This window comes from Ciconia boyciana, chromosome 6, assembly GCF_034638445.1.
Source record: "Ciconia boyciana chromosome 6, ASM3463844v1, whole genome shotgun sequence".
NCBI classification, from domain to species: Eukaryota; Metazoa; Chordata; class Aves; order Ciconiiformes; family Ciconiidae; genus Ciconia; species Ciconia boyciana.
Genome location: NC_132939.1, coordinates 66412528 through 66429278, shown reverse-complemented (window position 1 = coordinate 66429278; position 16751 = coordinate 66412528). Strand labels below are relative to the sequence as shown.

At 44.7% G+C, this 16751-nt stretch overlaps 1 protein-coding gene across 1 annotated transcript in view; it reads right to left on the bottom strand.

The window, feature by feature from the left end:
- ARMH4 (armadillo like helical domain containing 4) overlaps window positions 1-16751 on the bottom strand; it is a 70086-nt gene that overhangs the window by 34986 nt on the left and 18349 nt on the right. Inside the window, exon 5 of the mRNA XM_072865498.1 lies at window positions 9514-9765. Coding sequence (XP_072721599.1) covers window positions 9514-9765 — 252 coding nt within the window. The remainder of the gene's footprint in view (window positions 1-9513; window positions 9766-16751) is intronic.

The following is a 16751-nucleotide window of genomic DNA, read 5'->3' as shown; positions in this document are numbered from 1 at the left end:
ACAGACCATGTCAGCCATGGTGACCAATGTCCCCTCTCTCCTCCAACGAACTGGCAGACGATTTCTCCGTGGCCTCACACTGCCCCACTCCAAACTGAAGAAAAAAAGGCAGAAATGCTGCCGATGGACAGGATCTCTTAATTCCCCCCAGCAACAGCCAGTAACTCCAGTCTAACACCTTGTCTGATGGGATCCCATCTTCTTCGTGGGCAGGGAGAGGGAAGGCAGAGCCAAAACCGAGCAAACACCTCTAAATCCGCCCCTAGCTCCTGAAGGCAGCACTTAAGGGCTGGTAATAAATGGGCCTAGCCAGTCTTCCTCTGACACAGGTTTAACTAGATGCATAAACCTTGTGGAAAGGCTGCTATTTCAAAGTAATGTATCTGAGGATGTTATAGTGCTGCTGTTTCTCGATATACTTCACCAAAAACATCAGGCTAAAATATCAGCCCAAGTTTCCTGCTAGAGGTTTCCATGTAGAGAGGCCCCTGCTGTCTTCCCCCTCCTTTTCATAAATTGCAAGCACGCATTTTTTTTTTATCACAAGCAACAGCTCTATTTCACCTATTTCTGATAGCTGCTTGCTTTCACAGATAGGAATCACCAAAACACCCTCCAATCCTCTGTTTTACTCATCTCTATTCCCTTCTCTTGGTCTTGATTTCTGCTTCGAGGACAAGAGTTGAGGTGCTTCCAAGAGGAAGGATGTGGCTCCAATCCATTAGTGGTTCATGCCCCGTGGCTGGAAACTCCTCATCCCGGTTCACAGCAGAACAGACATAGTGTCAGCTTCTCCCATTTAAAACGCGTGGGCCTCGTTCACAAGGGCATGGCAGTCTTGTGCTGGATGGAAAAAGGGAAGAGCAGGGTGGTAGGTCAGGACCACGGGGCCCAGACTTGTTCCAGTTTTGTGTCTCCTGGAAGGTCCCATTGTCCAAGGCCCCAGTGTGAGGCATAGGGCTGCTTCTCACCATGCCGCTGAGCACCATGCTGCAGAGCATGTGCAGGATGGTCTGCAAGGCTCGTTATCTCAGCTGGCTTCAGACCAGAAGTAGGAGCAAGTCAGGTCGAAGAAGGAAGCAATATTAAAGAGGGGAAAGAGACACAGTCCACAAAACACCTTGGGATAAAATTTGATGAAAAGAAAACGCCATCTCTGATGTGAATTGTTCCCTACTGGGAGCTGCTCTGTCGTTACAATAGCGTATGTCACACCAAGCTGGCAGAGAAGATCATTATTGTCTACAGGTATGTGGATGCAAAATTTCCTTTGACAAGGCAAACCCGATTAAATATGAGTCTGCTCCAGGATTAAGACGCAACCATGAACAATCTCTTAAAACAGTTAAAAAAGAAGTAATTCCAAACAGAGTGCACATCCCTCACAAGGAAGAGAAACTTGATTTAGGCACAGATTGATGATGGGAGCTTTATTACTGCTTGGGAGAGGGAAGGGGAGCTAGCAAGGAACATATGGAACTGTATAAATTATTTGGAGCACCCAGAAAGACAGGAAAAATAATCATCTATATTTCTGAGACTGCTCATTTCAGTCTGCAGCTGTCTGGAACACAGACCTCACGTGGCCAACGCTTTGTGCAACAAAACTCCCATAAACATGTACGGGGCAAAGCTACAGAAGGCAGGATTGCTGCAGGCAACTGCACTTCAAACATGTCGGGAAGAAAAATTTGCTGGCTCCGCTCCCGATCCTGGCTCCTGCCAGCCTCTCTCATCTGGGATTTCTATGGACTCAGTCCCTTCTGTGGGGATGGTGACTTTTTGTGTGATCCTTTGCACCTTTTCCAGGGAGAAATGCAGGTGCACACATCCTTCCTCCAGCAAGAGAAAGGAAATGCCCAAGCACTAATTTAATTCACCTCATTCAAATCCCTACTCTGCTAAAGGCTCCCTCATGAAACCAGTGGGGTCACTTGGCCTCTCTGTGTTTTTGCTTACCACCTGTAAAACATGGATACCCTTTCCAGGGTAATTAAGAAGATAAATGCATTAAAGATTAAAAGGCACTCTGATGTTCCAATAACGCGAGCTATAAGAGTACTTAAAATAGATCCATTCTGGGCAGCAATTAAAGAACATACTACTAACTTCTCAGTCTCAGCTTCTGTCTTCCTGATGCTGGTTATTTTTGCCCATAAATGCATTAATCCGAGCTTCCTGTAAAAATGACATTTGAAATATTCATCATCTTCCACTACTCTGTCTCTGCTACTCTGCCTTACCATCATTAACCAGTGGCATCTGTTATATGGTTTATGCAGTATAATTTGCGACCACAGATCTGCAATACAACCAGGGCTATTTTCTCTGTAAGTAACTACTCAGAGCTGCAAATATTTTTTATACATTAAAAAAAAAAATCACATTCTAAAAGTGTGTTTATTATTGTGCTGGTTTTGGCTGGGATAGAGTTAATTTTCTTTATAGTAGCTAGTATGGGGCTGTGTTCTGGATTTGTGCTGAAAACAGTGTTGATAACACAGGGATGATTTCGTTACTGCTGAGCAGTGCTTACACAGAGTCAAGGCCTTTTCTGCTCCTCACCCCACCCCACAGCGAGTGGGCTGGGGGGGCACAAGAAGCTGGGAGGGGACACAGCCGGGACAGCTGACCCCAGCTGACCAAAGGGCTATTCCGTACCATATGATGTCATAGAATCATAGAATCATTAAGGCTGGAAAAGACCTCTAAGATTATCTAGTCCAACCATCAACCCAACACCTCCATGCCTACTAAACACACTCAGCATATAAAGCTGGGGAAGAAGAAGGAAGGGGGGGACGTTCAGAGTGATGGCGTTTGTCTTCCCAAGCAGCTGTTATGCCTGATGGAGCCCTGCTTTCCTGGAGATGGCTGAACACCTGCCTGCCCATGGGAAGGAGTGAACTAATTCCTTGTTTTGCTTTGCTTGCCTGCACGGCTTTTGCTTTACCTGTTAAACTGTCTTTATCTTAACCCACGAGTTTTCTCACTTTTATTCTTCTGATTCTCTCCCTCATCCCATCGGGGGGGAGTGAGCGAGCGACTGTGGGGGGGCTGAGCTGCCAGCTGGGGTTAAACCACAACGACTATGCAAGTGCCTTGTCATTACCTAAGTGAGAGAGTTACATGATCTTCCATTATTGTAAGAACTAAGATCCTACACACAAAAATACATGAAACGCAGACATGGTATATATCTTGGAAACTACATGTTGAGAAGTAGACATGTTACATTGTCACACTTCTTAACTTCTTTCTAAACTGCCATTTTATTTTTCTTTATCTTTAATTCCCATCTACAGGGGTGGTCCAAACTCCACTGTGTACAATACCTCCATGGGTAGATGTAACAACTGTAAAACCTGTAACAACTGCTGTGGAACCAGGCAATTCAGGTGACTTCTTAAAAGCTACAGCATAATCACATAGCCCTGTAATACGGTATTGCCATTGCCATAAACAGGTGGATATATACAACATGCCAATGGCCAGTTAAAGGACTGTAGACCTGGACAAAAATGGGTTTAGGGTAAACAAGAGAACAAAAAATAGTATCTAACATACACAAAAGCCACCATATATAGTAAATTCAGATGTAATATGGAACTGCAGATCAATGAAGAAAGAGCAAGGTGCAAAAGCATGCTAGCAAACATACAAAATGACTTCAAGTGGACCATAAAGTGAGAAAGAAGAAACTATCAATGTGAACATTGTATTCTTCCTGGCAAAGAACTCCAGATGTTGATGACCCGCCCTAATAAACTCACCACAAACCCCTGCATGAAACCACCAATCTTAGGACCCACAGAAGCAAGGGAAGGACAAGCATAACACCAGGATAAAGCACAGAAACTAAGAAGTGTGTGTGTAACAATCCTAACTGCATTATTATTTCTTTTAATAATTAGATCTGGACTAATAATTATTAGACTCTTAAGATTTCAATATTAGCAATAAATTATTGGTTTTATAAATATATGAGGTATGCCTTCTCTTTGCCCATAAAACAAGATTTTGAGCATAACAATGGAGTTTCCTCTGTTAAGGTTTATGGTTCAAATCAGTCTCTCCTCTGTTTACTGGTGTTATCTCATATTAGTGGTGGCCTAGGATAAGCAACTGGTGGTTTCAGTCAATATCTTAAAGAACCGAAGTCCACCATGACAACCTCTGCTTAGAGAACTTGAGCCATATATTCAAAACATCACAACCTTATATGCCTCAAGATGAAAACGTCATTGTCACTCCAGACAACTCCATACATTTTGAATGCACAAAGCAAACTACTGCATGCTCCAAAGCAGCAAAATTAAAGGCTTAGTAAACTGCCCTAGACCTCCTGCTGCTATCTTACTATTGATAGCAGGAGTTCTTCATCTTGGGACATGGACAATGGGCAAGCACTATGGGATTAACAAATAGCTTGGGAGCCTGGGGACATTTTCATGCTCCACCACAAAGTTCCCACACCAGTGCAAGCTAAGTTGCTATGTTTTGGCTCATGGTTTGTAAAATAAGGATTCTCACAGACACTGGGAGAATAAATACTTTCAAGATGTGGGAGAAGAGCACAGTCACAGTAGCCACCATCAACACAGAAGTAGAGGGCCTCGATCTCCATGGAGGTGTACAACAAAGACCATCTACTTTAACATTCATGAGGAATAACTAAAGGACCCAGAAACTGTTCACAAGGTTTGAACCCATCTAAACCAACTGCAGTTCTCCTTGTAATGCATAAACACGTAATCACAAAAGAAGTAGCAGGGGAAAATTATGTATTTTTATTCATTCCCAGAAAGCCCAAGTTTCATGCCCCTCTGATGCTCTCCAAACAGTTAGTGTTCGCCTACCACACACCACCCATGTACAAATCAAGAATCAAGTAGAAAAAGGTTAAAGTCATCTTGCACACCATGCACAGGGGTCCCAAAGTACTGCCATGTCCTTTGCTGGCAACCTCTGAAGACAAAGCATTTGAACGGGACAGCAAAAGAGATCCCAAAGCATATTCAGACCTTCCTTCTCCAGAGCTGCAGGCAATCAGAACAGGTTTTAGAGGATCAATTTCTATTTTATAAAGGCACAGATGACATAATCTTCTGCTTTACTTTTTGTCTAAATATTGCTGGTTAGAGAATCAGCTGATGGACTATAAAACTGACAGCCTCGTTACTGGTGCTTATAAATTGCTTTTGCTCAGCTGGAGTTAATGTAGGACCATCTGATTTCCCAGAAATGACATTTTTAATGATTCTGTTTCACCAGCACTTTCTCACTGACCATTACAAAAATTCAAACTGTCTCTTGCTCTGCCAAGCTGTGGATCAAGTTACTTGTTCTCTAGGGGTTTGCAGTGTGTCAGCCATCAGACCAAGCAAACTCAATAATAACTGACCTGAGAATAGCTACTCCAATACTTCTGGGCTCTTCTGTACTACAGATTTTAGCGTTAAATGTCAAAATTCTGAAGGCCAGAGGACAGGCGCATCCCCAGGAGAAGGACATATGTGCAAAGTATTTGAAAGATGGAAAAAGACAACTGTAAAAGTTTGGTGCGTAGATGGTGTACCCTCATCTTGTACTCCATTGGCTACTTGAAGACTTTCCTCAAGTCTTCCTTTCCTGTGCCATATCCCATGTCAAGCAGAACAACTTCCGTCTCTTCTCTAAACCATATTTCACTCACACAAGATGGGAAATTCTTCACAGCTCAGCACTATTTGGCGAAGGAAGGGAAGTGCAGAGCTCTTCCCCAGGATGCACAAAGACGCACACTGTGGGCCGAGGCAGGCAGGAGCACAGTGCCCCTGACCCAGCTGCATTCAGAACTGCAGCTCCCCTCTCCAGGGACTGCATCTGGGGATGTCCAGCGGTTACAAAGTCGTCTTAAAATTAAAGTCAAGTTAATTTTAGCTGTAGAAGAAAAGCACTTAAAGGAAATGCATTTCAAAGAAGTAGCTTTATATGAAAAGCACTTAGAGAAAAAGGGTTTCAAAGAGAAATAGTCCATGCACACATCCAGCAGATCTAAAGCTTTACGAGCCCTTCATGGTGAATCTGGTCTCTCCAAGTGCTCCAGCAGAACAAGGTGGGCAGCTCTTCTGGCCTTCTGACAGGTTTGGGGGATTTCTTTTGTTCTTAACAATCCACCTCCTGCTGACACGAGCTCTATGTTTCTTCCACCCTTCCTGTTCTCCCTAACACACCCCATAAAGACACATGTAACTAGGACCAGGTATGGACACAGGTATGGACACAGCAGCAGCCCAGCATGTGCCCACACACCTAGGGCCAGGGAACCAGGACAGAACTCCCACCTGGCACAAACTGGCAAAAGGGAAAGGGCTACACTGCTGCAGCAGCATCTCAGGGAAAAGGAGCCCAGCACCACCACGAAGATACAACAGCACCTCTCATTCCTCACACACCCCCAGCAAACAAGCCCTTAAAACACCTGGGTTCAACTCCTTGCTTGGCCTCAGAGTTTTGGTGTGAGCTCATGCAAGTCCTTGGTTTTCTTTGTGCCTCTAAAACATGAATAATTTCCCTTTCTCTTAGGAGCATTGTGGGCATCAGCACATTGTAGGTGGGGAAGGAAGCAATATCAAAGAGCCATTAAGGTCGTCTAGACAGAAAAAGAATAAATGGCTCTTTACATAAGTGTTCACCTGGTGGAATACGAGGGGTGACTCACAAGCAGAGAGACTGATCCCACCACATCCCCTCTTTTCTCAGCTACAACACCACTGCACAGAAGTCCCACCTAACTCCTAAAGATGAACTCAGCTCAGCCACAGCTTCATCCTCTCCCTCACGGCTACTTGCACAGACTACAACAGGTTAAAAATAAAAGGCAATTCAAATCATTTGGATCTGGTGACACATAACCCAGCCAGGCACTTCCAGAGAATGCAGAAATTCACATCTGCTCAGTCCGTCAAGTGCCTGGACTCGGTGCTCTGTGGCTGACCTACCTTGACAGACTTCACAAGGGCTCCTCCAATTTGCATGAGGGTCAATAAAACATAAGTTAGGGAGAAAAATCCTACCTTTTGCCACACAGTCAATTTATTCCACATGTGAAATTTCTAAAAAGGTGGCCTTTCCATGTTCTGAGAAAGCGTGAAGGTGGTAGAAGATGAAGGCTGCAGGATGATGCAATATTAAACATCAGAAACTGAACTGGGCCCGTATGTTCAGAAGCAGATCTCCGAAAGAGATACTGCAAAATGAATCCTCCAGCATGGTTCTGCCTAGGGCAAGGGGACCTCATAACAAATGCTATTACACAAGGCGTGTTAAAGCTACATATTGTTTCATAGCCCAGGTCTGCTTATTTTCTGTACACAATTATTACAGCCCCTCCAGCCAGAGAGGTTTACTGCACGCCAGGGACAGCTTCAGCCTCTGGTCACTGCTTTCTCACCTGCCTCATTTACCAACACATCTGACGGGTATCTCCTACCCTGAGCCTCTTCCTCCAGCAGCAAAGATGGTAGGGCTGGTAACACAGCCATGACTCCAGTTCAGACCTGCATCAGCTATGAACAGAGATGCCCCTGATGCCTTATGCGGAACAACCTGCTCCATAGCCCCAAAGTTCACGGCAACAGCCTATGTCATATACAACAGCATCTTCAGCAGACTCTAGGCACCCTTCCAGACAAACCAACGATTGCCTTGCACCCTGCTCTGGGAACAGGGCTCCCATCGGAGCCCTCCAGAGACCCAAGCCAGATGGCATTGCATCAGCCACCCTAGCTGGGACAGTTAAATATACCGAGATCCCTGAAGAGATATCAGTGCCATCTTCCTCTGTGCTGCACAACATGATGCCTGGTGTGTGGGGACACACCTTGGAATTTGCAAAATGCTGCCTCTCTTGAACACATTACAAAGCACTGGCACCCTTAGCCAGGACTGACAGATTCAGAGGCAAAGCTCTGCCAAGCTGTCCATCCTGGTACTTACGGTACTGAACAAAGCAAATAGCTTTAGATGGTCAACAGCTTAATGCTACCTTCTCACTATTGCTAGCAGTCATACAGAGCTCACCAAGCCAGCCCATTGCACCCTTGAGTGCAGAAAATATGCTGCTCCTCTCACGTTTTCTCTCGAGGCACCACAAAGATCCTGCACCAAGGAAATGAGTAACATGAGAACACAAAGCTGCTGATGCGGCTCCCAACATAACCCTATGTTTGTTACACACTTTTCCTCCAAGCACTGTCATGTACCTCTTTAATCCAGCTTGCCAAAGCCAACCACAAAACCATTAAACACTTAAAATTATTCCCACCCCCCCCAGCTCCTGTCCAGACTTATGGGATAACAGGACACACGAAACAGATCTGACATGGCAACCATCCAAAACAATGTTTTTCAAGCAAGCCTTAGTGGCACAGGGAGATATCAGACCTGATGCAAACTCAATCTGCCCTCAAAGAGCAACCCTCCCACAGAGATCTTGAAATACGCTCTTTGATGCGACTCAAAGGAAGCTAACAACGCTAAAGCAGGCTGGAAACAGCATTACAGGGGAAGAACTGCCAGGTTAAATCAGAATTTAACATCCAAGGGAAGTGACAGTTCTTCTAACACAACATATAAAAGAGTTTTGGGGTTTCTTTATGTGATGAGCCTCTCAAACCAGCTAGTTCTCTAATAGTCAGACACAGAGACTTTCTGTATAGACATGGTTCAGCTCTCACTGATTCACCTGAAAGGTTCCCACTGCTTTTGATGGGGCTTGGCTTGGAAATTGAGTATGCTGGAACATGATCCCAGTGCCCCTAGCCAAGCTGGGCAAGTTCTCTTCTAAACTTTACCTTGTCCCACACCAGCTTTGATTTGCATCAGATGGACATCACACATATAAACATTGATAAGCTTTTCCTAGGTGGAATAAATTAGTCCAGTCATAAAACACAGGACCTATACGTACAGTGGGAATAAACTGTATAAAGCTTTCTAGAGGTCTTGCAGGTTTGTCTTGCTTAACACTGCCATCATAGGGTCCCATGGCTGGACCGTACATCCCTTAAAAATGCAAGAAAAGTGGCACTTACAAGAACGCTGCTGAAGTAGCAAATGGGCTGACGAGCAACTACCCAACTATCCTACTCTCTTTGTCCTCACAGGATGTATATCCTGGCACCGACCCATTGCAGGCAAAGGGCACTGAAATTTCCCCTCACCTGAGAAGTATTTATTTGTCCACCCTCAGAGCAAGACAACACTAAGCTCTAGGAATGAAGGAGCAGGTCTGGAGTATTCAGAGCAGATCTCCCCAAAATGAAAACTCAGGTCACGCTGCATGGGACCCATCCCAGTTCAACCAGTCATCACTGCAGGATGGGGTTTCCTCAAAAATGAGCTTGCTCTGTGTTTACCTTGAGAGCCAACCTGTGAGACTCCCTGGCATGAGGGGCTGTCCCATGCAAAGTGAAGAGCAGGAGACATGTCCTCTGTAAGGGTAAAGGAAGAAGGGGCTTTTTCTCTTACCCAGACCCTGGTTCTGCTGCTCCCACTCGATGGTGTCAGGAACCTGGTAGGACACCCCAGCCAGCTGGGCCACAGGGTTTTCCAGGCCAGCTATGGGCTCCTGAGAGGTCTCGCCTGGAAGCGTGAAACCTGGCAGCTCAGTGTCACCCTCCATGCTTTCATCCATCAAATCTATGTCTTTGTCCTCCTCGTCTTCCTCTTCCTCCTCTTCTTCTTCCTCCTCCTCTTCATCCTCTTCCTCTTCCTCACCCTCTGGCCAGGGAGACATAAAAGCAACATCAGGAAAGATCCCACAAGACAGAATATTCATACATCTCTACAGGTGAGCACCAACACAGCCAGCTGATACCACTTCTCCAAAGGCAGACCAGTTGAATGAACTTCTGCCTGTTTTCTAACAGGAAAGACACCCAAAGGGATTAATTTGGAAGAGCTCACCACCATTTGAAGTTCCTAAGTAACAATAAGATGCTGTCTTAGACTGTCAAATGCATTAGTGGGAAATACTGTTATTTCGCTTCCTAATAGTGGAGTACAAACAAGCATGTGCGTGCGTACCAATACCTGAGTATGTATAACTATAGTGCTCTGTGCTCAACTAATTTCAGCTCAAGTGAGAAGTATTTCCCTGATTTCCAATCTTGGAGGCAGCAATAAGTTGGTTCTATTTTTAACTTTTATTAAGGTCTGGAAAGGACACTGCTTTCCAGCCCATTAGACTGATACAGTCCCTCCTCCAGAAAAAGGATCTCGCTTTGATGCACGCTGGCAGATCGGCTCTTGGGTGACTCCTGTCACAACAGATTTACACCAGACAAAGGTATGACCAAGGAATACTTAACTCAGTATTGGAAAGAAGGCAGCGCAGCCAACACTTCACGTGAGAGCAGAAATGTGACGGCGAGGAAATCCCTGTGGAATCTCCTCTAGAGCAGATAGCCATCTTATTCCAAAGCTGACTGAACTGTTTACATGTGGAGAGATAAATATTCAAGCCATATTTCATCGCTAGTATCTAAAATGGCAACACAAGAACGACCATACTTGATCAAACCAAAGGCCCTTTCTGCGCGCATCCTATTTCTGACCACAACTAGCTGCAGATGCTGAAGAAAGACTAGAGCAGGGGACACACGGAGCCAGTCTTCCCACAGTCTCTCTTCCCAGCTTTTAGTTATCAAAGACTCAAGGACTTCCTGAGCCGGAATTTTCATGAGATGTTTAATAGCTACTAATGGAGCTACCCACCATGAAAAGATAGTATCTGGAATAAAGACATGCTTTGAATTTCTGATGGTTAGTTTTTTCAAAGACGAAAGCTAAAACATAATATTTATGCACTTCATCTAATTTACACAAAGCTCTGCTCAGCCCTGTAGAAAAACTCCCTCCTGATGTACTCAGACTGGGAGAGCCCATCACCCTGCACCTGAGCAGCTGGCTCAGCCATGGGGCCTAAGACCATGTTAATCCAGCCAAATCAACATTTGTTATCTAGCTATCCCTTTTTTTCTGTTGGAGTTGTACCTCATATAGGGTACAGACACTGCAATAAGATAGAGCAGCTGAGGTAGGACACCTGAGGGGCTGCACATATCATATCTGCTGTAAGTAAAGCAGGTGATGCTTCACTCTCCTCCTTTCTGCTGCAGGATGCAATGGCGCTCCAGCACAGCTGTTCCACAAAACACCTGAGAAACAAACTGGGGAACTTTGGGGAAGCTACTCAGCTGGTGGCTATCCAACTTGAATTATTTGGGGGGAGCTGGCCTCCTTCCTTTGGCCTCTATTTCACAGACTGGAATACCTACAGAAATCAGTGCACATTATAAAACCACGGCATTCACTGTTCTGTTACATGGCATCTCCTTTCCTTCTAATTCAAGGATTTGCTTTAAAACACTGCATGTTTTTTCCAGCTCACCAGACAAGACAATCCCTCTTGCCACCTTTCAATTCTAGCCCTGCATTTCATACAAATGAGCTGCTGTTTGAATTCAGCTGCATCATCCTGCTATAGCATGGCTTTCAGTACCTGGAAAGGAATGATCACTCCTGCAAACAATTATACCACACAGAGCATCTAATGGAGCTTACAGGGATGTAGTTAGCCCCTTAAATTCCCATTACATTTTATAGGCAGTTTCTGTCTCATAATGTGCCCATCATTTCAAATCAACATAAGAATTTTCTCTATCAAACCACATGTTTTCATACAAACTACACAGCTTCTGTAAATCTGAGAATGGCACCTGGAGAGTGCTTGCAGGAAACCTGCAAAGACAAGTTAGTGTAGGTCTTTTGCCTCTGCTGAGAACAACACAGCTATAAACATTTCCAGAATTTAATAGCAAAGACTCTAAACAGCTAGCACACCGGAGAGGAGGAACATGAACAGAGGTTTTCCCTAGATGGACTGCATGAAAAAACAGCCAAGAAAAAACCAATCAGATATTTATCTCTGAAAAACTAGTTTGGGACAAGGCTTTTAGAAGCTTCTCGCGATTTTAGCAAGCCAAATCAGAGACGCCTGCCAGGATCTAGTTTTGAAGCAGCAGATAGCCATCTCTGTACCTCCAAAGTCTAGCAGGCAGCCAAGCTGAACACCCACATTGAAATTGCCAAGACTACTTATCACGTCTGGTCATCACCAAGCTACATCAATCATCACGCAGCCACAGCATAAAGATGTGAATAATGTACTCCTTGTAGTACAGCCACTGCGAGGGGAAAAGAAAGGGCTCTTAACTTGTTTCCTCCTCCTCTCTAGCTCATTCCCACTTCTGAAAACAGCTTTTTAACCCCCCATCTCAAAATGCCAACAGCTTGCCTTGCTGCAAGGTGCAGTGCAGAGCACCACTTGGTGGTCACAAGGAGGAAACTACACTTCTAAAAAAATTACAAACTTCACAAATGTTGTTATTTCAGGAGCAGAGGCGCAACAGGAGCCCAGCAGCCGTGGGCAGGATGCACATAACACTTGGTAGTCTCATAAGATGTAAAATGGAAGCAAGCATCACACAGGTGAACTTCAAGCTGGATGTTTGTGCTTCACATGAGAGCCTTTTACAAAACTCAAGTTTTCCTTGCTAAATTGGCACTTTTGAGCCTTTCAGAGGCCTCAGCAGCAGCTTGAAAGAAACAGAAGAGACTGAAAGTGTCTTTCAGTCTCTGAACTGCAAAAGAGACTGAAAGAAAAGAAACAGAAGACACTGAAAGCAAGCACCAAAAGTGCAAAGCCCAGCAGATTCAGAAGGCATTTGGATTTTCATGTGCATTTGCAGCCCATTGTGATCTATTTTGTGTATCATGCTTGTATATACTCTTCAGTTTTGGCTAAGGTTCATCTTACGAAAGAAGCAAGACAAACATATAATGAAATGCTAGTGTCTCATGGTCAAGGCACTAGTCTCCAACCAAAAAAATTGCAAGTATTAAGTTTTCTTGGTCACAGGTATGAGTCTATCTAAATCAAGCATTCACTTACAGCCCAGCTGTAGGAGCACTTCTGAACATCTGACAGTGGTCACAAGTGCCCCTTGCTTGCTGAAGCAGGCAGGTATGCAGCACCTAGAGCAGTTTCTGCTGTGAGCTGTCCTTGCCCTATAGATCTTCATATGTTACATATAAGCTGATCCTGTTACTCTGTTTGCATGCACCGAATCCTAGCTCTTGCTTGCGATGTGCCACGTGGACCTATCGAGGAGGGATGGTAGCCTGTCTTCTCTCCTGGTGATGCCAGGAGACTTCAGCACTGAAACACTCATAGTCCAAGCATATGTTTGTATTTTCTACTGCAGTTAGGGTAATACAAGAGTAGTCTAGGGCAGAGTTAGAGACTCATCTCCAAGAGTGAAGAAATCCAAAATCTGCCACTCTTTGACAGACTAAATAAGCACTGTATTCTGTAAAGTAGGCTCTGCTTTACCTTTATTGAAACAGGAAAGAAAAAAAGTCAAGACACTTAACACCTCCCTGCTGTGACAATGGTACAACCTAAGAAAGACGCAAGCAGCAGGGACCCCCAGGAAAATGAGATTCCCAGTTCACATGTCAAAGATTTTAGTTTTGAAGGACTTGACAACCTTGTAACAGGCATTAAAATTTTCAGGTTTGGAGAAGCTATAGGATAGCACCAAGAAAACAAGTCTGAGACAAAATAACAAATTTTTAGTGGAGTTTTAGGGGGTTCCCAGCTTTATTAATAGTCACCAGAAGTGGCCACGGTTGGGCTTTACCATGGGGCTCCAGACTGATCCATTAGCAACACTGGTGATTATCCACAGGATATCTATTGAAAACAGGGATTTTCTATTTCAGGGTGGCAAAAGCTCCCTATGCTTGCTTCAAAAAAAGGTTTGAAGTTCTGGTATAACGGCATGCAACGAGCTGGAGCCAAAGACACTGTTGTCATAACCTTGCTGAAGGCAACGGACTTAGATCAGGGCCTCTGTTTTCAGTTGAAGAAACCTTCACTGATGGGGGATGTTTCTGTCTTTAGATATTTTCCATTAACATTTGCAAACACTTTTTACTCCTCAGAAGATTCAAGAAACTATCATTTGTCAGGTTTAGCGCACAAGAGAAATAGCTTGCTGTGCCCTGAGCTGCAAGAGTCTCTCATTAGAAGGTGATAGATTCACTCACAGTCACAAACTGAATTCAAATTGAAAAAAAAAAAAGAAAACCTAAAAAGGAGGTTGCAGGACAAAACCTGGAGTTGTCGTTTTCTCTGTCCTTTGCCTTGCCAGCCTCCCTCACACCAAACTCAGAGGACAATGACGTCTAGACAGTAACGCAGAGCATCGTTGTGCTTCATGATAGTCTAAGCTATCATTTTATACTGTACCCAGCACTTTAGGGTCTGAATGTAGGAGCACCTGATGAGTGCCAAGTAAGTTGTGATGAACCAGCAGCCAGCACTAACTGGTTTCCAGTGGTGAGCCCACTCTTTGCATGACTTCAGGGAGATGCAGGATGCCAAGACCTCTCCTGCACAAGAACTGAGCAAAGGCTCCTGTGAGCTGAGTGATAGCTGCAGAGAGTGCAGATCTAGAACCTACCTGCATAAGGTGCCTGTGAAGGAAAGGAGAGCGCTATGGAGCACGATGACATCCAACTGCACTGTGACTGGGGAAGCTTGGGTTCACACACTATTGAGCAAAACTCTACTTTTCAAGAAGTTTTGGCTGGCCAAAACATGGCAGAGGACTCAGGGTCTGCTTTGATCTCTACAACAGCCCCACAGACACCAAACTAGCCACCTAAGAGGTATCATAATGCTGCCTCTTAAGGCAACATTTTGGTCAAAGTTACCCCTCTTCTCTCCATCTACAGTCTTGTCACGCAAGACAGCAAGGGGATTCATAAGTGTTAAACTACAGACTTCAAAAGGCTGGATAGAGCAAGCTACAGCAGCAGTCATGTATTAATTTGTGCCCTTGCTATAACTTTTCTGCAGTATGAAATCAGTCCCACCCTCTCCCAGGGATGCTACACCAGGGTGAGAAGAATTAACACCCATTTCACAGATGGGCCATGCATCTAACTAAGGAGGCGATTTCTTTTCCTCTTGTGTGTACTGGAGCTGCTCACCAGGAAAAAGGGCAGCAGGGGCAAACTGAAGTGTCTTGTCCACCATGCACCCCAGAGCTTATCTTCTTCCACTTCACACCTGTACAGCAGCATTGGGCCTTGGTCACCCATATGTGCATACAGTATAGGAAGCAGAGGAACATAAACAACAACAGGATTAGGGATGGGGGTCTATGACTACCTTCTCTTGCCAGAACAGGAGGAAGAGGCATTAAGAAGTCTCTGCCAAACACTTTCTTCCAGTGAGGCTCATTTTCTGCATTGCTTTTATGATCACAGCTGACTGTCAAGACAGGAAGGCCTTTCCAGGACAACTCTCTTTTATTATTAATCTGTTGCTTTCATGTGATCAGTAATAATGTCACCATCCGTCGTCTCCAAAATGCTGCCAAGAACAATCGCTTGTGACAGCTTGGAAGGAGACGGCTGGGAGTAACATAGATGGGCTCTCATCATGTGCAGGCAGCTTTCTGGGCAGAGTACGGTACCACGGTGGGTCGAGATACCCAAGCAAGCAGTGGGTGCAGAAGCTGTGCAAAATCATCAGGGTAAAACCCCTATACTGACGAGTTCAGCTAAGCCCAGCCATGTTCACTGCAAAGCTATCTGGGGTACTTGCAGATCGTGTTGCATGAACATAGTCTTAAATGCTTTGCTCTGGAAGGGGAGCCAAATCAAGTACGGCCTCTCGTGGGAAGTATCAACATGCGGCCTACTGCACAGAGCCAAGGGAAGGGACTGTTGGGAAGAACGCATCCATTGGGTAGGACCCTACCACACAAAGCAAGATAACCTAACCATAACCTATATAAGTTTCAAGAGAAGAGAAATTACATGTCCAAAGCTTTTCTGTAACAGAGGTAAATCCTTGCCACAACTAGGAGAGGGAACATACCCCTAGCAGCAGAGCTGAGCTGATGTTTGAGCTGCAGAAAGTCTTCAGCCTCTGCTTGCCAAAGCCCAAGCACTGCAGAAGCTGCTTCCCAGCAGAGGCCTCTTCGACATTGCAAAGACAGTACAAGGAGAGATTTGGATTCTGATCCTAACCTACTTCCCCCACAAATCTGAGGGGATTCACACTTGCTTTTTCAGTCCTGGCTCATCACTTGTCACAGGGGATCCGAGGCACTGAAGAGCTTTTGAAAACAAAAAAAAAAAAAAGGGCAAAAGATATTCCAGCAGGGACCACGGGTCTGCTTCTGTATTAAGATCAGAAACAATCATTCCTAAGAGCTGCATTTCTAGCAGCATTCATCACAAAATTGCTTTCACAGTGAGCCAGGCTAGAGAGTAGGTTTAACAACACAGGGCTATTTTAAAGGGAAAAAAAACAGAATGCTGCAGAATACACAGTATGGACAAGCTTGCTCCCTAGTTTGCTGCAGAACAGCTCTTCTAACCTGAGGTATGCAGTTGTTGAACTAACTAGTGTAAAAATCAAGGCAAGAAAGAGGCGATCTATCAAGTGAGGGCATTCAAATCAGTCCAGATTTAACAACCAGGACCTGTAAGTGGACAGGGCAGAAACAAGACAGATGAAGGCAGATACAGAGTTTACTTCTCTCAACAAAATGCTTTCACATGAAAAGGGCTGTGGGCATGGTACTTTTTTCCAATCACAAAAAAATAAGCCCCAGCAGAGA